General features: G+C 38.9%; 1 protein-coding gene across 1 annotated transcript in view; it reads left to right on the top strand.

The window, feature by feature from the left end:
* The first annotated feature begins 9,100 nt into the window (after nt 1-9,100).
* The window catches only part of LOC121380256 (UPF0764 protein C16orf89 homolog), a 37,600-nt gene continuing 24,238 nt past the window's right edge, over nt 9,101-22,462 (top strand). Inside the window, exon 1 of the mRNA XM_041509102.1 lies at nt 9,101-9,565. Within this exon, the coding sequence (XP_041365036.1) occupies nt 9,352-9,565 (214 nt within the window). The 5' untranslated portion in view covers nt 9,101-9,351. The remainder of the gene's footprint in view (nt 9,566-22,462) is intronic.

The following is a 22,462-nucleotide window of genomic DNA, read 5'->3' as shown; positions in this document are numbered from 1 at the left end:
TCCCACAGACAGGACAGCACATACCACGGCCTTTGATATACCAGTTGTGGTCCACTGACTGGAACGAGAAATAGCCCAATGGGCCCACCCAAGGGGATCGATCCTAGACCGACCGCGCATCAGGCGAGCGCTTTACCAGTGGTCTACGTCCTGCCCGAAATAAGGGTTAAAGTTTTTTTGACTTTTTAGACATACGTAGTTTTACTAAGGAAACAAACGTTACTTATATTTCTTCAGGATAAGACTTAAATTATGTTAAAGAAATGCGTTATTTACATCGCTTGTATGCCACAGGCCATCATTAAAACAAAAATGTTCACATACAAGTATCAAGTACTTTAGAAGAAGACCAAAATATCAAAATATCACAGAAACATTACAAAGGCGGAGAAAACTCAACAACCTTATCAAGACCGAAATATCGCTATTTCCGGAGATAATTATACTAGGAAACAAAAGAACAATTATGGGGGCGTGTGTTAATTTAACCAGTAAAACATTAAATATTCAAATTCGAATATTCTTGTTGCATTTTATTATTAATTCGAAAATGTTAAGAGCAGCCATCATAAAAAACCCCAACAACATTATAATGAATATTATGGTAAATATGCAGCATTATGCAGCATTGTTGTTTTATTATTTTCGAAATTCTGTTGACTTCCATAATTAGAACCCCGGCTGAGTACATCTGACTTATTGCTAATGTTAAATGTAGAAGACATGTACAACAATTGAATACATCTGACTTATTGCTAATGTTAAATGCAGATGACATGTACAGTTGAATACATCTGACTTATTGCTAATGTTAAATGCAGATGACATGTACAGTTGAATACATGTGACTTATTGCTAATGTTAAATGTAGATGACATGTACAACAATTGAATACATCTGACGTATTGCTAATGTTAAATGTAGATGACGTACAACAACCGAATACATGTGACGTATTGATAATGTTAAATGTAGATGACATGCACAACAATTGAATACATCTGACTTATTGCTAATATTAAATGTAGATGACATGTACAACAATTGAATACATCTGACTTATTGCTAATGTTAAATGTAGATGACATGTACAACAATTGACTATATCTGACTTATTGCTAATGTTAAATGCAGATGACATGTACAGTTGAATACATCTGACTTATTGCTAATGTTAAATGCAGATGACATGTACAGTTGAATACATGTGACTTATTGCTAATGTTAAATGCAGATGACATGTACAGTTGAATACATGTGACTTATTGCTAATGTTAAATGTAGATGACATGTACAACAATTGAATACATCTGACGTATTGCTAATGTTAAATGTAGATGACGTACAACAACCGAATAGATGTGACGTATTGCTAATGTTAAATGTAGATGACATGCACAACAATTGAATACATCTGACTTATTGCTAATGTTAAATGTAGATGACATGTACAACAATTAAATACATCTGACATACTTGAAGTCCGTCAGTTCTAGTCATTTCTATTACGACCATCACATTCCAGCGAAAAAAGGTCTGTAAATCAGTATAAACACTCCAGTGCGATAGTAGTAGTAGTAGTAGTAGTAGTAGTAGTAGTAGTGGTAGTAGTAGTAGTGGTAGTAGTAGTAGTAGTAGTAGTAGTAGTAGTAGTAGTAGTAGTAGTAGTAGTAGTAGTAGTAGTAGTAGTAGTAGTAGTAGTAGTAGCAGCAGCAGCAGCAGCAGCACTTCTATAAACGGTTACAATACAGCAGCAGCAGTACAGCCACCACAACAATGTAATGTCAATACCACCAGCAGCAGCAACACTACTAGCAGTAGCGGCACCAGCAGCAGCAGTAGCAGTAGCGGCAGCAGCAGCAGCAGTAGCAGCAGCAGCAGCAGCAGCAACAGTAGCGGCACCAGCAGCAGCAGCAACACTGCCAGCAGTTGCAACAGTAGCAGCAGTAGCGGCACCACCAGCAGCAGCAGCAGCAGTAGCGGCACCACCACCAGCAGCAGCAACACTACCAGTAGTTGCAACAGTAGCAGCAATAGCGGCACCACCACCAGCAGCAGCAGTAGCGGCACCACCACCAGCAGCAGTAGCGGCACCAGCAGCAACACTACCAGTAGTTGCAACAGTAGCAGCAGTAGCGGCACCACCAGCAGCAGCAGCAGCAACACTACCAGTAGTTGCAACAGTAGCAGCAATAGCGGCACCACCAGCAGCAGCAGCAGCAGTAGCAGCACCACCACCTGCAGCAGCAACACTACCAGTAGTTGCAACAATAGCAGCAGTAGCTGCGCCAGCAGCAGCAGCAACAAACTAAAGTTTATTTTGTTTAACGACACCACTGGAGCACATTGATTAATTAATCACCGGCTATTGGATGTCAAACAGTTGGTGATTCTGACTCGTAGTCATCAGAGGAAACCCACTACATTTTTCCTAATGCGGAAAGGGATCTTTTATATGCACCATCCCACAGACAGGATAGCACATACTACGGCCTTTGATATACCAGTCGTTGATCACTGGCTGGAACGAGAAATAGCCCAATGGGCACACCGACTGGGATCGATCCCAAACCGACCGCGCATCAAGCGAGAGTTTTACCACTGGGCTACGTCCCGCTCTGTAGCAGCAGTAGCGGCAGCAGCCAACAATAGAGGAAATAGCTAACACAGCGGTAGTCACTGTGAAAAACCTATTTATTAGCATTACAAATGTATAACATCGGATCTATTAGTCATTTAACATTCATATGAAAAACAAATTTTGCAAAAACTATTTTTTTTAAAACATTAAGTTTTGTAAATTCCTTCCACCAACACAATTTACTTTGGCTATGTTTACAAAAACTACCCAAGAGACCAACTAAACCTAAATTAGTATTATAACAGTCAAACTAAGACTAAATATTCTAACGGACCAACTATGACCAAATGCTCCGATAGGTCAGCTAAGACTAAACATTTCAACAAACGAGCTAAGTCTAGAACATATATATTCCAACAAATCTGTTAATTATATACAGTGCAACCAATCAATTAAGCCTACACATTCCACCAGTTCAACGTAGCCTAAATATCCCAATAGACCAACTAAGCCTAAATATTGCAATAGTCCAACTAATCCTAAATATTCCAATAAATCATCTAAGCCTAAATATTCCAATAGTCCAACTAAGCCCAAATAGTCCAAACGTCCAACTAAGACTAAATATTCCAACAGTCCAACTGAACCTAAATATTCTAATAGTCCACTTAAGCCTAAATATTACAATAATCTAACTAAGTCTAAATACTAGAACAGGGCAACTTGGCCTAAGCATTTCAACCAACCAAAATGAGTCTAAATATTGCATCAGACCAAGCTTAAACATTCGAATAAACCATCTAATTGTAGGCATTCCACGAGATAACTAAACCTAAACATTTCATCAGAAACATTTAACATTTCAACAAATCAAGCATGGCTAAAGAGGTCAACAAACCACTCAAAACTAAAAATAGGGCTCTATTTCGCTTGCCCACTCTTTGTGGTGCAATTATTTCTAAAACAACCATTAAGATGATTCATTGTTTGAACATCATACATTTTAAAAAACAACTGGGCCTGAATGGCCAGTTTGACTGGATATATATATATATATATACACATACATATATATATATATATATATATATATATATATATATATATATATATATATATATATATATATATATATATATATATATATATATATATATATATATATATATATATATATATACAGTCAAACCTGCCTTCGCGGCCACCTCCATATGGCGGCCACCTGTCCATGACGGCCACCCTGAGGTCCCCCAATGAATTTTACTGTATATTTTACCTCTATATGGCAACCACTTGCTCAACGCGGCCAGCGGCCACACTTTTGTCATAAAAAAGCGAAAATTAACCTGCTATCGCGGCCACAATTGTTTTTTAGTGCAAGTTATAAAGAAATGTCGGCAATCGTAAAAAAAACCGTAAGATGTTTTTGTTGATATAACTAATTGGCTTGATAAACAGCGGTCGTTTAAAGGTCGTCGGTCGCTTAGCTGTGTTCGTTAATTAACAAGTGTTTTTAATCTGGATTAACGGTGCGATGTACTAGTCATCGGCGGTGGTCATTAAATGCAGTTGATAAGAGGGTATCTAGCCTAAAACAACTGGAGTTAAACGTGTCAACTCTAGAAGGAATTAAATACTGCTGCAGATTATTTCTGATATTTATTTTCAAAATGCCACCTAAACCCAGTAAGCCGATCGCGTTAACGTTGGAACAGAGTAGAGGTCATTAAAAAATCAGAGAAAGACAAATTGAGTGCTAGAAAAATTGCTGAACATTTCGGGGTGGGTAGAACTCAGATTGATGGCATTTTAAAGAGAAAAGCGGAGGTGTTGGCAGATTATGATAACAACCAGCCATCTGACAGAAAAGGGCAGAGAAAACTTACAAGCAATGAGGATATTAACATGTTGGTTTGGAAATGGTTCCAAGATGCCACTGCTCGTAGAATAAATGTAAGCGGTCCACTGATTAAGGAGAAGGCGTTAAAATGTGCCGAAGATTTGGCAATAGCGAGTTTCAAAGCGTCAAATGGGTGGCTGGATTCATTCAGGCATAGGCACAACATCGTCGCAGGTACACTAAGTGGGGAGCGAGGTGACGTAAGTGACATTGCAGTTCGGACTTATATATGACCTGCATACGGCGGCCACCTCTATGGCGGCCACTTTTGTCATGTCCCACGAGTGGCCGCCATAGACAGGTTCGACTGTATATATATATATATATATAGGTACCGAGGTCAGATATGTCCTGATACCGAGTAGAACTACTATCCAGGGCAAGTGCTCTACTGGGATTAAACATAGACGAACGGGCTCTTTTATATGCATCATCCCACAGACAGGATAGCACACACCACGGCCAGAGAAATAGACCAATGAGCCCACCGACGGGGATCGATCCCACACCGACCGCGCATCGAACTATCGCTGTACCACTAGCAGTGCCGGATTAACAACGTAGCAGATGTAGCAAATGCTTTCAGGGGCCCCGCGCTTTCAGGGCTTTTTTTTTTTAGTTTAAACTTTATACAGCACGAGCACGGCGTGCTAAAAGTGAAGGGCGCGTGCAATTGATAGATAGAAATTCTGTCCCGGCATAAAAACGCACGCGCGACTGTGTTGTCATTGGTAATTTGATAATCGGAGCCTGAATCACACTTGTCTACTGGCCTAAACTTTGACCCACGTTTTCGGGGCATACACGCAGTTACATTATAGTTTAATGGCATTTGCACTGGTTTTTAATACTGTTGGCAAGATTCCTTTTGTTTCGACAATACATCTGACTGATTGTTCAAACATTAAGGTGTGATTATGTAGTATGTAAAGCTATAATAATAGTGGGCGTGGGTTGAGGGGGGGGGGGGGGGGGTACGTTTACTTTTGTAACTAGCCAGTAGTAGGGGCCTATGCTATGTTTTGCTACGGGCCCCGCAGTTGCTTAATCCGGCTCTGACCACTGGGCTACGTCCCGCCCTTAGAATGATGGAAATACACGGTGAAAAGGTTTCAGGAAAGCCCATTTTGCCAGAATATCTCTGTTTTGCCCGAGTTTGAGGATTTGTTCCAACCTTAAGGGGAGGAGGGCAGTTCCCCCTGCTCCCATGACTCGTACGAATATGACGGTTTTTCCCCCCTTAATCAGGGCCGTAGCTAGCGGAGGGGAGGGGGGAGGGGGCAAGTCCGGAACAAATTATAGTAACTTAAAGAAAATTCTCTTCTTAACCGTTTGAGAAGTTTTTAACTATTAACTAGTGTTGCCCCCCCCAAAAAAAAAATATCAAATTTTTTCCCCACAAAAATCCTAGCTACGACCCTGTTAATGATATCAGTATGCAGTATAAAGCTAATCCTATTCCTTATACTGTCTTGTTTATATTGCAGACTCTTATAACTGGTGCAGTTGATAAAGTACGAGTTAATAGGTACAAATGCATACCACAATTGTATCTTTCATTACGAATTTACGACACAGTTCACACGTCTGCTTACATATGCATGCTTAATCACGTGATAACAATATGACATCAACATGTGTGGCATTTTGCCAACACGTCCATTACGAGCATTGGTTATTGGTAGTAAAGTAAAAAAAAAAAAGAATGTCAATAGCGCAGGCTCGCACCATAAAACAGCGCTTGTTATCTGATAAAAATCACAGCAGATGCCAGAAATCGGTTCGCATATTCACGACAGGAAGTAACATTTTATGCGATATCGTTGTCGCTATAATGTCTGCAACCGGAAGACAACGGTTTGCTTTTCGGAAGAGAGATGGTATTTGATGAGATTTGTACACGCATTTAGCGGCAGTTGTATATCGAAAGCCAATATAACCAAGTTTAACGTACGCAACTGACTGGAGAATATTTGTCAGCAATGCAAACACAGGCAGCTAACGTTTCATCCAAATCAATGTAGATAAATCAGGCTGCTGTTTTAAATCCATACAAAATACATAAAATAAAACCAAACAGGAGCGGGTACAGGATTCGTATAGGGTGTGGGCGCAACGTTCGAAAATTACACCTACATTATTCAATTGATACCCTCATATATATTACTTATCTGGCCATCTTCCTCAGAAACATCAAAAACAACCAGGGGCAGGACGTTGCTCAGTGGTAAAGCGTTCGCTTGATGCGCGGTCGGTTTGGGATCGATCCCCATCAGTGGGCCCATTGGGCTATTTCTCGCTCCAGCCAGTGCATCACGACTGGTATATCAAAGGCCATGGTATGTGTTATCCTGTCTGTGGGATGGTGCACATAAAGATCCCTTGCTGCTAATCGAAAAGAGTAGCCCATGAAGTGGCGACAGCGGGTTTCCTCTTTCTATATCTGTGTGTTTCTTAACCATATGTCTGACGCCATATAACCGTAAATAAAATGTACTGAGTGCGTCGTTAAATAAAACATTTCTTTCTTTTTTTCTCATATATATTACTTATCGTCCTCAGAAGCACCAAAACAACCAAGATATTACATATCCACCATCATTCTAAAACAACTACCTGCAAAACAACAAAAAACAACAACAACAACAACAAAACAACAACCCTAGATTCCCCAACATCCTTTACCCCAGAACACATGAAAAAGAAAATTCTAATCTGCAAAGCATAGCAGAGCATTTCGGGGGTATTTCGATGTTCAAGGGGGAGGGAAGGTACACCCCCTAGTACACTTCCACTCCATCTGCACCTGTACGATACTTGAAACATAAAAAGTGTCCCAAACGGTGTAATTCTTTTGCTCTTCGAGTTCTTCATCCCAATATCTATTTATCAAATTATGGATTCTTTGGAAGAATTAGAAAGACATCGTAACCGGCCTCGGTGGTGTCGTTGTTAAGCCGTCGGACATAAGGCTGGTAGGTACAGGGTTCGCAGCCCGGAACCGACTCCCACCTAGAGTTTTTAAAGACTCAATGAGTAGGTGTAAGACCACTACACTCTCTTCTCTCTCACTAACCACTAACAACTAACTCGCTGTCCTGGACAGACAGCCCAGATAGCTGAGGTGTGTGCCCAGGACAACGTGCTTGAACCTTAATTGGATATAAGCACGAAAATAAGTTGAAATGGAATGAAAATGAAAGACATCGAGAGAGAATGTTCGCACAAGAATTGGCAAGCTTATTTTTATGGCGTACTAGATAACTGCCAAGCATCATGATACCAGCAACACTGGTTTAAATCAAATGGCAGGAATTCATTGAAAAAACCAAACACAATATTTTTTATGATCACAGATCCTGTTACACATCTCGCCTACGGCATTCGAGGCACTTTGGGGCGAGACGTAGCCCAGTAATAAAGCGTTCGCTTGATGCGTGGTAGGTTTGGGATCGATCCCCGTAAGTGGGCTCATTAAGCTATTTCTCGTTCCAGAGAGTGCACTACGACTGGTACATAAAGGCCGTGGTATGTGCTATCCTGTCTATGGGATGGTTCATATAAACGATCCATTGCTGCTAATAGAAAAAGAGTGGCCCACGAAGTGGCGACAGCGGGTTTCCTCTCTCAATATCGGCGTGGACCGTAACCATATCTTCGTCCCCTGCGCATGCTATAACCTCACCGTGGTGCAGGGGTGTAACATTCTCTTTGAGAATGGCCAATACAGCCAATATTTTTGCACAGTTCTTTACACTGTTTTTATTTAAATCTTGAATTGTTATATTGATGTTGATCATCACCTTATTTGTTTGCATTACCATAGTTTGACACCCAATAGCCGATGTATTTTTCGTGCTGGGGGTGTCGTTAAACATTCATTCATTCATTCATTCATTCATTCATTCATTCCATATTTCCGACGCCATATAACCGTAACAAATGTGTTGAGTGCGTCGTTAAATAAAACATTTCCTTCCTTCCTTCGAGACACTTTAAACTTCTCTATCAGAGGTAGATGCACTTCAAATTTAGAGCCAGACGAGATGCTATTTGGTAATACATCCACCTATACAAAATTTAAAGTCTAGATTTCGGTACTAACTTTTTTTCCGATGTATTACTTTTTTTTCAATTTTAAAAAAATAATACGTATGGGCAAATATAGTGAAACAAATAAAAAATATAAAAACAAATATACAAGAACCCACCCCACAAAACCCCCCAAAATGCAACCAAAAATAAAAGAAAGCCAACAAATAAAAAACAACAAACCCCAAACTCCCCCCAACCCCCCCCCCCCCCCCCCCACCCCCCACCCCAACAAACAAAACCTAATAAAGAATTTAAAAAAAAAAAAAATTAAATAAAAACCCCGATCTACTCTACCTAATTTGGTTTCGACACGTTACCGGAAAAACACCATTTTTTGTGTGGTTGTTATCCTAAAGTATTTTTTTTTTAAATCTCAAATGAACACAAAGTTCGTTTCCGGGTCGTGCATTATTCAAACAACATATGCATGCATTGAACCGCGTGCGATCCCTATTATCGCTCTGTGGAAACAACAACGCCAAGAGTGTGTGTGCGTCTGTGTGAAATCGATGGAATCGCGGTGCCACTACGATAGGTTCGTCACAGAAGGGCTGGAACTGTCGTCGTCTGAATGTTTTCTCCCGACACAAAAGATCACTGTCACCTACGCTCATCAGTGTGGGATCAAACGGACAGTAGTAAATAACCAATAGAACACTCGCAAATCGTCGTATGCCATGACCACGTGTCAACAGGGGTGCGACTTGGCGACCGTTTTGTAAGATGGTCGCGAAAGTCATGAGACATTTTCGAGAAAGTCGCGCACCTTGAGAGAATGAGGCCGGGAACGTGCGCGAGTCTGGGGTTGCTGCTGCTGTTTTCCGTCTGTCCGAGCGTCCATCTGACCGAGGTCGTGCTTGACACCGGCAACAGTACCGAAAGTCAGCTGGCTTCTGCCATTCGAGCACTGAACTCCGCGCTACACTTTTTTCACCAGGAGTATAGAAATGTAAACTTGGATGCCATAATCGGCACTAGAACAGTCGAAGGTAAGTTTGCATGTTATGTATAAGGTGAATTTCGTTTTCTGCCTTCAGTTTGTTTATACGGGGCGGGGTGTAGTCCACTGGTAAAGCGCTCGCTTGATGCGCGGTTGATTTGGGATCGCTCCCCGTCGGTGGGCCCATTAGAAAGCCGAGGTCTTGTTAATATTAATTTTCTTTTCTTGCTACTTCTCGTTCCGGCCAGTTCACCACGACTGGTATATCAAAAGCCGTTGTATGTGCTATCCTGTCTGTGGGATTGTGCATATTAAAGATCCATTGCTACTACTAAAACAATATAGCGGGTTTTTTCTCTAAGACTATATGTCAAAATTGCCAAATATTTGACATCTTATAGCCGATGATTAATACATCAATGTGCTCTAGTGGTATCGTTAAACAAGAACAAACTTGTTTTCAATTTGTTAAGTTCCACATTGTATTTTATAACTTACGTATTCAATATAGGCTAATGGGCTTTTAAGTTAATCTATATATTTTTTATAAGGTATGTAATGAACCAAAGACCTCGTCAATGATATTAACAATTTTTTTCTGTTGATGAAACAAAATTCAGTGTTAAAATGAATTCAGTATCGCACATAAATCGTTAAAATATTTATCAAGATATGATTAGAATTTGTGTAACAATTTAATTGAAAATAGATCTGTACCTTGTACACCAGTTTTTACAAAGGGTATCTATGCAATGTCATGCTTATTTTCTTTCCATACAATGAATAATTTTATAATACAAATTAATATAAGCCAATGTCCTTTTATATTCATAGCATTTCGAATTTCATATTAATAACATTTCGTATTTTATATTCATAACATTTCGTATTTTATATTCATAACATTTCGTATTTTATATTCATAACATTTTGCCTCATTATTATTTATTAATAAAAACTACACACACACATTTCATTTCATTTCAACTTATTTTCGTGCTTATATCCAATTAAGGTTCAAGCACGCTGTCCTGGGTACACATCTCAGCTATCTGGGCTGTCTGTCCAGGACAGTGGGTTAGTTGTTAGTTGGTTAGGGGTTAGTGAGAGAGAAGAGGGTGTAGTGGCCTTACACCTACCCACTGAGCCCTTAAGAACTCGCTCTGGGTTGGAGCCGGTACCGGGCTGCGAACCCTGTACCTACCAGCCTGTAGTCCGATGGCTTAACCACTGCGCCACCGAGGCCGGTTCACACACACATCTAGTTTTGATAAACTCCTGTGTCATCGCTTTCAATAGTTATCGTTAACAGCACCCCTGCGTGTGCTGTAACCTCACCGTGGTGCAGGGGTGTAACATTCTCTTTGAGAATGGCCACTACAGCACAAAATTGAAGTTTTGAGTACAATTCAGTATCCGTAAAATTCTGTGATAGTTGTGTTTTTGCACAGTTCTTTACACTGTTTTTGTTTAAGTCTTGAATTTTTATATTGATGTTGATCATCACTTTATTTATTTGCATTACCATAGTTTGACACCAAATAGCCGATGTATTTTTCGTGCTGGGGTGTCGTTAAACATTCATTCATTCGTTAACAGCTTTCATGCAACACCCGAGTCGGTTACCATGTTTTTTACCACGCAACACAAACACAAATCAGTGGAGGAAGGAAGGAAATGTTTTATTTAACGACGCACTGAACACATTTATTTACGGTTATATGGCGTCAGACATATGGTTAAGGACCACACAGATATTGAGAGAGGAAACCCACTGTCGCCACTTTATGGGCTACTCTTTTCGATTAGCAGCAAAGGATCTTTTATGTGTACCATCTCACAGACCGGGTAGTACATACCACGGCCTTTGATATACCAGTCGTGGTGCACTGGCTGGAACGAGAAATAGCCCAATGTGCCCACCAACGGGGATCGATCCCAGACCGACCGCGCATCAAGCGAGCATTGTACCACTAAGCTACGTCCCGGCCCCTAAATCAGTGGAATACGGCTCAGGTCAGGTGTGTTAAAATTAAGAATTGTTCACACCGTTATGTGACGTTAATGAGCGACCACTGCCAAAGGATTTTAAAAAATGGCATGTTTCGATAAAGAAAACAAGGGGAAAAGAAGAAGAAGAATAATAGAAGAAGAAGAAATTTTCTTTTGTTTTTTCAAAGAAGATTTTTTTCTTTTGTTTAATGACACCACTAGAGCACATTGATATATTAATCATCGGCTATTGGATGTCAAACATTTGGTAATTTTGTGACATAGTCTTAGAGAGGAAAACCGCTATATTTTTCGAATAATAGCAAGGGATCTTTTTATATGCACCATCCCACAGACAGGATAGCACATACCAGTCATGGTGCACTGGCTGGAACGAGATATAGCCCAATGGGCCCACCGACGGGGATCGATCCCAAGCCGACCGCGCATCAGGCGGATTTTTTTTTACGACTGGGCTACGTCCCGCCCATTTTCACAGAAGCAGAATGGCACAAACTTCTTCCTAAAACATATCACAAGTTTATATTACGATTCAACCATTGTTTAAAACAAACATGGTTCACTGCACGTATCATCATATATGAATTTAATCAAATTTGTTATTTTAAATATTCATTCCTTTGAATTGACAAGTTTTTAAAATCTAGGTCATTTTCATCAACTGTATAAACAATAAAACCGCTTTCTGGTTTTTTTTTTTTTTGCAATATTGTTTTCATATATTAGATATAAATCGAAAAATGGACGAATTACAAACTCTCCCATACTCCCCCCCCCCCCCCCCCCGCAACTAAACCAACACCCAACAACAAAGAAATCTATAACATCTGTTGTTAATTCTCGTATAATAAACATGTTTTCAATATTATTTCTTTAATTTCATTTAGCTGTACATTATGATTTAGTTCTACATAAGAAATCTTGAGCGAAAGTTCAACTACATATAATCTATCTACAAAGTGTGAGTTACAATTATTATTATCAAAAATTTTCGAACAGTGGTTGTTTCTTTTTAAGTTAATTATCTCTCTGGAGAATTGGACACCACATTAGGTTTCGTATCTCTTCAGTTCCGAAGTTCATTATCATAATCAACACTTATTAATTGATCATCTCAAACATAGTATAATTTTTTGTTTTAAACACCTACTACTAATTTTTTTTTTTTCAGTTTGATTTAATTTCCTTAAATGAAATATTTTGATATGTGATATATATTTATTATGCCACAATTACTAAACATGTTTAAATTATTAAAATATCGCTCCTGCCACACTCCCTATAAAATAACAATACCCGCTATTGAGTGACAAATGGATGGGGAAAAAAGGATGATAATCAACATGTTTTGATCAGAGCATCGAAACAGTATACGGAGCTCTGGTATAAACAATTGGTCAAATACACGCACACAAACAACACATAGAGAAACACGATACTTTTCATAAAATAATTATGCGAGACTTTAACAATACACAAACACAATAAAACACACACACACCCTGAACTATTAACACTATTTATATACTACTCAAAAGAATTTAAGGGTCAAAAATTTATAACCAAATAAGTTTCAGAGTGTATTAGATTGATGATGTAAACTACACCAAATTTTTTATTTATTCTTCCATATTTACAAAAACCCACAAATAAACGTCATTGTATACAAGAAAGTCACATGACATGCTGTCAAAGTTGAAGATTGTCAAACATGGATTTTACACATTAGAACATTCGTTTAATAGTGTGTGAATCCACCCCTGGCGCGAATACACTCGACACATCGTTGCCTCATGCTGTTGATCAGACGTCTGAAGAACTCTTGGGGAATGGCCTGCCACTCTGCCATAAGAAGTTGACCCAGATCATGAAGGTTGGCCGGAGGGGCATGGTTATCCCGAACTCTCCTGCCTAATTCGTCCCAGGCGTGCTCTATTGGGGCCAAGTCAGGCGAATATGCGGGCCAATCCATCCTGGCGATACCTTGTTGTCTGAGAAAGTCCGTTACCACCCTGGCGCGGTGGGGTCTGGCATTGTCATCCTGCAGAACTACCCCGCCGCCAATCTGCTGAAGGCCTGGGAGAACCAACGGCCGGATAATCTCATTCAGATAGCGGATTCCATTCAGATTGCCATCCACCACATAGAGGGGGGGTCCTGTGGTGGATAGAGATGCCGTCCCACGCCATGACGCTGCCACCACCGAACCGGTGACGTTGTCTAACGTTAACGTCAGCGAAGCGCTCCCCAGGACGTCTGTAGACACGAACCCGACCGTCGTTGAACTGGAGACTAAACCTGGACTCATCAGTGAACATCACTCGACCCCACTGAACACGTTGCCACCGCAGATGAAGCGTGCACCAGTGACGTCTGGCCGTTCTGTGACGTGGTAGGAGTGGTGGTCGAACAGCCTGGCGACGGCAGCATAGATTATTGGCTCTCAGACGATTGCGTATGGTTTGATCAGACACTCGAGTTCCAGTCGCAGTCCGCAAATTGTCACGTAATCGGCGTGCAGTGGTTGTGCGTTGACGTAGAGCCATATTGGTGATGTAGCGGTCCTCTCTATTTGTAGTGCTTCGGGGTCTTCCCGAACGTGGACGATTTCGAACAGAATTCGTTGCTTGGTACCGTTGCCACAGTCGGCCAACGACACTCTGACTGACACCAAGTCTCAGAGCAACATTTCTTTGCGTATTGCCATCCTGAAGCCAAGCAATAGCCCTTCCTCGATCTTCGATAGTCAGTTGAAGTCGTACCATTGTCGAATTTGGAGTGTGCACCGTACACGAACGCAAGCTCCAATTATACGGAAATTCAGCATTGGGAACATGGAATACACGTGCAAAGCGTGCAAATGAAGCGCTTTGTGAAAAAGCAAGTTATGGGCACTTAGCAGACCTTTCGCTTTCGCCCTAATTTACGTGCAAATGTAAGCATGTTTTCGCCATTAGAACTAGTCGACAGTGTCAATGACAGTGGATTTTAATGGAACAATACCATGCGTGACATTATGGTCTAGCTAATATAATTGACATTCAGAAAATAATGTCGAAAATATCGTCTGACCCCTAAATTCTTTTGAGTAGTATATATAACAGACGAAGCATTTTAAAAATGAAAAACATATTACGTGTGTATATATATATATATATATATATATATGAAAATAATACAGTTAAAGTTTGTTTTGTTTAACGACACCACTAGAGCACATTGATTTATTAATCATCGGCTATTAGATGTCAAACATTTGGTATGTTTGACATATAGTCATAAAGAGGAAACCCGCTACATTTTTTCCATTAGCCGCAAGGGATCTTTTATATGCACTTTCCAACAGACAGGAAAGCACATACACAGCATTTAACCAGTGTTGGTGCACTGGTTGAAACAAGAAACAACAATCCGTTAAATGGATTCACCGAGGTGGTTCGATCCTGCGACGCAAGCACCTCATCTTATATAAATACTAATGGTTGTAAAACGTACCTAAAATACAAAAAAGTTAAAGTTTGTTTGTTTAACGGCACCATTAGAGCACATTGATTTATTAATCATAGGCAGTTGGATGTCCATCATTTTGTAATTTTGACGGATATACTTAGAGAGGAAACCCGCTGCATTTTTCCATTAGTAGCAAGGGATCCCATAAACAAAATAGCACATACCACGGCCTTTGATATACCAGTCGTAGTGGACTGGCTGGAACGAGAAACAGCCCAATGGGCCACCGACGGGGTTCGATTTTAGACCAACCGCGCATCACGCAAGCGCTTTACCATTGGGCTTAGTCCCGCCCCGTAATTTCTTAAGAGATTTTTTTTTAGAAAATTAACTTTGAAATTCTTTTGTAAAACAAATATTATAAGAGTTGGCAAGAGTTTAAAACTCAATAATATGCTGTTATATCGGTTTAAGAATTATTCACAATATAGTTAAATTCCAGTAACTGTACTCTACCAAATAGAATCCCATAAACGGCAATATTAAAGCTACACATACTATATGCAATGTATACGTATTCATCAACCTAAAAGAAATGTGAATAATACATCTCCCCAAAAATATTAAGTGAAGAAAGTCACAGAATAGTAGTACTTGGATTTACAGGTACCCCATACATGTTTCAAACACACAGCTACTTGACTCAGTGGTATTGTGCAGATATCATTTTATATAAAAAAATTAAAACAAAAATAAAACAAAATAAAGCTATAGCAAAAAGATATCATTAAATAACATGTCATAGATAAACGTGTTAAACTGTTAAACGATTAAACAATACAATACACAATACAGCTCTCTCTCTCTCTCTCTCTCTCTCTCTCTCTCTCTCTCTCTCTCTCTCTCTCTCTCTCTCTTTCTCTCTCTCACACACCATCTTTGTCCCACCCCTCTATCCCCTTTTCACCTCTAACTACCCCTCTCTGTCTGTCTAAATCTCTCTGTATCTCTCTTCCTTTCTCTGTTACCTTTTACATTTTGTTAATTGTTTTGCCGCATGTTCTATACATACGTACTTATACGATATACTGAATAATTAAGGCGTCAGCATCCTGCTATACAAGGTATTCCTGGGGGAGTTTGACAGACCGGAGCAAAAGGACTACACACACGTGGATGCTTTACAATTCTACCTAGATTATAACATTGGTACATTGTTAAGCTCTGTCTGCTACCAAAATAAATCCATAAATTTATTTAGCAAGCAAATGGGAATTATTCCATAATACCGCGAAGAATGAAACACACACGGTCCCACTCTCGCTTTCTCTCTCTCTCTCTCTCTCTCTCTCTCTCTCTCTCTCTCTCTCTCTCTCTCTCTCTCTCTCTCTCTCTCTCTCTCTCTCTCTCTCTCTCTCTCTCTCTCTCTGTATCTCTTTATGTCTATATGCCTGTCTGTCTCCCTCTGTGTTTGTATGTTTGTCTGTCTGCCTGTTTGTCTGTCTCTCTCTGTTTATCTCACTCTCTGTTTTTGTCTCTATGTCTCTGTCTCTCTCTTTCTGTGTCTCTCTCTCTGTGTGTGTGTCTCTCTCTCTCTCTCTCTCTCTCTCTCTCTCTCTCTCTCTCTCTCTCTCTCTCTCTCTGTGTGTCTCTGTCTATGTGTCTCTCTCTGTCTCTCTCTCTGGATGTCTCTCTCTCTCTCTCTCTCTCTCTCTCTCTCTCTCTCTCTCTCTCTCTCTCTCTCTCTCTCCTACATCTATGCACGGACAGATAGATGGATGCATATATGTATATTTGTGTGCATGTATATAGTATTTATATGTATGCAGGACCCTATACATGTATTTGTGTACATAAGTGTATTTGTGTGTTTTTGTATTTGTCTGTATGTGTATATATAAATAGATAAATAAGTATACAGACAGACAGGCAGAAGACTTAGAGAAATATAAATACAAAGAGACCGAGAACAGACTACAGAACCTCTCCACATTCCATATTCGCAGAATAAAACGTTAATTTTTGTGTTGTTTAACGAAACCACTAGAGCACATTGAATTATTAATAATCGGCTATTGCATGTCAAAGATTTGGTAATTTTGACGTGTATAATCTTAGAGAGAAAACCCACTACATTTTTCATTAGTAGCAAGGGATATTTTATATGCTCCATACCACAGACAGGGTAGCACATACCACGGCCTGTGATATACCAATCATAGTGCACTAGTTGGAACGAGAAATAGCCCAGTGATCCCACCGACGGGGATCGATACGATATAAACAAGCGGTTTACCATAGAGCTACAGGGAATAGGCGGAAGATGCTCTCCACATTCCAAATTCACCATTGTAACATTCGCAAAATAAAGCTGATATTTTCCTGTTTAACTAGTTTTTGGAGGAAACCACTGTTTTTGCTTAATTATGTAAAAAATATGGACGAAATAGTTCAATTTATACTTTATTTATCACAAATAAATGTCAAATATCGAAATATGGCACATGAATTGCTTCCTTTAAAAACATATTTTTAATTATTAGTTTACTATAACACAAAAACCACGCAAAACGCATATAACACATCTGTCTTATTTGACATAACTATTTGTCAAAACTAATTAAGAAAAACCACTAATATAACTGAGAGAAAACGAGTCGTTACGATGCCATTTCACGTTTTATTTTTTTCCGCATAGATATCTAAACCAATGTTTTTAGCGGTTTATTATTTCAAATATATTTTCTCCCCATTAATGTCTTTGTTATAAGATATAGACAAATAAATACTAGTTTATCGCTGGTCTGAAATTAGTTGGGGGTTTTAATGAAAGCGATAAACACTTTCCCTGTGTTCAGTGACAGCGAGCGACGCTAACGTTCGCGTACGATGTGACTAGTCACCGATGTGGTCATTTGATTTAACATGAAGCGCATGAACCAGTCCAGCGAACGTTATTCTGCTCAGTCTCGAGTCGAGAAATTGTTCCATTTGTACCGGCCTCGGTGGCGTCGTGGCAGGTCATCGGTCTACAGGCTGGTAGGTACTGGGTTCGGATCCCAGTCGAGGCATGGGATTTTTAATCCAGATACCGATTCCAAACCCTGAGTGAGTGCTCCGCAAGGCTCAATGGGTAGGTGTAAACCACTTGCAACGACCAGTGATCCATAACTGGTTCAACAAAGGCCATGGTTTGTGCTATCCTGCCTGTGGGAAGTGCAAATAAAAGATCCCTTGCTGCCAATCGGAAGAGTAGTCCATGTAGTGGCGACAGCGGGTTTCCTCTCAAAATCTGTGTGGTCTTTAACCATATGTCTGACGCCATATAACCGTAAATAAAATGTGTTGAGTGCGTCGTTAAATAAAACACTTCTTTCTTTCTGTTCCATTTGTATATCGAACTTCTGATATCTCGAGGTAACTGATACGTTAACGAAGTTTGACTGTATGCCAATAAGATAAGAAAAGATAAGCTTTATTGCATATAAACACTCCACGTATGGAACTGAATGCAAAACATGTATGCTATTTACAACATATATTGGTACAAGCATGACACATACAAACACGATTTTAAACTACTGGCAATAATAACTAACTATTGGTTAATACAGGTATAATCATAAACAAGTTTACACACTGCACCTGCGCAAGCAGGATCCTGGTTTTGCATAACAAATATACATTTTTCATGCACATACATCATGCTGAATATGTTATTATGTAAAGTTAAATATTCGTATAATTTAAAGTGTGGAGTATTATATTGCACACATATTATGATGTGATGATATTCACCTTCAATCAGATTGCGCTGAATACATAACCGTTCTTCTACTAGAGTAAAGGGTTTTGTTTATATGACACCAGTATGAGTTTTATGCTGGAGCGAAGACGAGACAAAATAGCCTCGGGCCATTCCGGAAGTTTTAACGTAGAGCGTAGGCAATCAATTACTATTATTACTAGTTTTAAACCCAGGACGGTATCTAGTCTAAAATAATTGGAGATGGTGGGTGGGGGAGATGTTAAAAGAATCAGGGACTGTAATACTCGGTGTTCTCCATCTAGACATTTTAATCGGGGTGGTGTGTGGTGTGTGTGTGTGTGTGGGGGGGGGGGGGGGGGGCGGAAGACATTAACATTATTACCAGAGGACACCGTTTAAAAACAAATTTCGTGGGGAGGGGGGTGCGAGAACATTAACATTATTACCAGTGGAAGCCAGTTTGGTATGAGAGAACCTTTAATAACTTTAATGAATACCGTAACTCGCACTCGAATTGTTGATACGATGTCCACCGTGGGTTGCTCTGTAAACAGAAAGGTCTCTTAGCGATGACTCTAACTTTAATTTGACGCTGCTATATGAAATATTTCTTTGGTTTGTAATCATGGTTATGTAACGCGACTGTTTCGTAATGCAATCTGCATAGGGATTTCCTGGCCCAGGCAAATCGTGAATATTTACAAGATCAACACAATAATTAATTGATATTTTATTTACGTAATGTAACTCTGTGGAATCAGTTTATTTTGGTAAATGTTATTCTCCGGATGCGAGAAAATGTATAGTATAAATTTAAATCTCTAATAAAGTCTTCCCAATATAATTATAGCATCTTTGATCAATACGAAACACAAATACAACTAATGCTTCAAATAATATAATGCAAATCATTCCAACGTTTTTACTGTCAACATATACAGAATACTAAATGAGTGACCATCAGGTTACGATTACACTTACAAGTTATTGTGACGGTACATGCTCTTAATTTTGTTTTCGCCTGTGGCGATATTAATTGTTTTAGAAGGCCGTTTGCAGTTCCAAACTGCACTTAACCAGGTGGGCAACTTGTTACGTAATACTTCTGCGCGACGGTCCTCGATCGGTACGCCTAATACACACCCAGAGCAGGTGTGGAGGCCATGTGGCTAGTAGTTACGTAATATCTCCGGTAGTGCTGTTTATGGCCAGGGGATTGCTCGCGGAATGGCGACAGTAAGTCTGGCGATCAAAGAGAAATATACCGACTCTAGGAGAGGTGGAATATCAGATGATAGGGGGAGGACCGCCTTGTACCCCCAGGCGATATTCTGTTTTATAATAAATAGCTAGTTTTTTTGAGATATCGAGAGAAGCAAAAAGGACAGCTTCCCGGGAACGTTGTCCGTTTGGACTTAGGTAAATATATTATTTCTGCTCTGCTGTATCACCTTGATGTGATTGATGTGACTTTAAATATTTTAATACTGTATTATACCAATATTATTAGACAGTGTCTTCGGTCATCTGACGAAGTAAATCGTAGACTGATTGTTCTAACATTATACGAGTATTTGGTAATAATTAGCTTAGCCAGTCATCCTAGAGGACCTAGGTAAACTGTAGGTTATTGTCTTTATTGTGATATTTACCAGTATTAAGTCTGTATTACAAGGTTATTGAATGAGTAGTTAGGGTTAATTAAAAATTAACCAGTTAGGAATAGTGTTGTAATTCATTTATTAATTAAGTTCCCCTAGAAGCGTTTCTCAATTATCACACGTGTGGGTGTTGTGTCACGGTGAAGTGATTAGCATATTGTGTAAACTAGACACCTAGAGATTAACTAATTAAGTGATCAGTTCTGGGTTGTTATTATTGTTGTTATTAATTAACTACTGCGGCTGTACATTTGTCAGCGTAGGTTAATACAGATTCCAAAGTGTATTGTGTTTTTGTTGTGTTTTCTAGTGAACTAAACGTGCTATATAATATATACTTTATAAGATCGTATCTCTGATCATACCTAGAGACGAGCCAACGCGGGTATATACCGCCCGTTATAGAGATATCTAATAGATATACAGTTAGGAGAGATATTTGGATAATCGTGTTTTATTCAGTTACGGGTATTATAGAATCCCCGTGACAGTTATTTGAAATCTAATGAGAGTGATTAGTATGGTATTCATTTTTCTTTTCACAGATCACAAAAAAAAAAACACACACAAAAAATCAGATTAAAAAGAAATGTGAAACTTACGGCGTTTGTGCTTGCACATGTAGAAGTATACTGTTAACTCTCTCGTGTTCCATGTCGCGAAAAAGAGCTCGCTTGTTGTTTTTGCATAGATCAATATTTGATGGGTAATTATTTAGAATATGAAATAAATTCTTAACCTTATTGATAACCAAAACGTTATTTAAAGAAAATACATTTGGTGTTTCACGAGGAATGCAAACGATTAAAATGTAATCTTTTGAAGCTTAAAAATACATAAACATTAATCTTAACTGTAACAAAAGTATAGTTGATGAAAAAATTAAACAATACTGTTAAAAGAAATTTGAAAACAAAACATATTACATACAAAATGACACCAGATACAAAGTTGACAAGATGTAGCAACCTATATAATAATACTTTTACAAGTGCTACTTATTTAGATTTACTACCCACAAAAATGAACGTTCTGCAATTATACAACTAAGAATATGCTCACATAATTTAAATATTGAAACTGGAAGATATAAAAAAATCCCAAAACTCCAAAAGAAGAAAGATATTACCCTTTTTGCCCAAACATGATTGAGACAGAAATGCACTTATTACTACATTGTAACAAGTTTAAGGAATTAAGAAACATATTTAAAAGACTTAATCATTAAAAATAACCATACGCAAATGATTGCCATCCATGATGAACTTAAATTAGATTTATTAATGCTAAACCTTTTAAATATACACGATTGTACTAATATAACTTAAGTAAGTTTATACTTAAGGCTCAAATACTTAATTTGACATTTGTCATATCAATTTTATGTTCACTTTTAACATTAATGTTAAATAACTAGATGTGTATTTATGTATATGTGTTTATGGGTTGTACACTATGTGAAATGATCGGCACTCCAAAATACACATATTCGTACTCATATTTGTAATGACGCTTGGTCTTCACGCACCGGGTTTTCCTTGTGGCAAAAGTGGGGCGCAATTAATTTGGGTAATTTTCAAACAAGCTGATTTTGTAAAAAAAATTAATAGCTAAACCTTTATTCAATTGAGAATTTTTTTAAGGTTTGATAAGCAAATATTCCATAAATATATGCGCCATATTCACTAACTCCCGCTTGGGTGTGGTTTGTATGGGTGTGCACGTTGTCAAAAAAGTCATCTTTATAATTATGACCCTATTAGTAATTTCCTTGAGACTAAAAATACCTGTATCTTTCTTTATTTTTCAACCATAACGGGTAATTTAGGAAGCCAGGGGTTGGCTACCATAAATTTCAGCTGAAGATTCACAAATACATGTATCTGGGATCTTCTACCAAAGTTCACTTATACGCCACCGATTTTGCTTGTATCAGTTTCAGTGGACAATGTTGCTTCGATATCTAGATTATCACCATAGAGCAGCCAATCAGGTGTCTTTAAATCGATGACGAACATATATAAGATATCGCCATGTGCTACTACAAATCTCA

This window comes from Gigantopelta aegis, chromosome 8, assembly GCF_016097555.1.
Source record: "Gigantopelta aegis isolate Gae_Host chromosome 8, Gae_host_genome, whole genome shotgun sequence".
Classification (NCBI taxonomy): Eukaryota; Metazoa; Mollusca; class Gastropoda; order Neomphalida; family Peltospiridae; genus Gigantopelta; species Gigantopelta aegis.
Note: the sequence above shows the minus strand (reverse complement) of the source record. Positions and strands in the feature narration are given on the sequence as shown.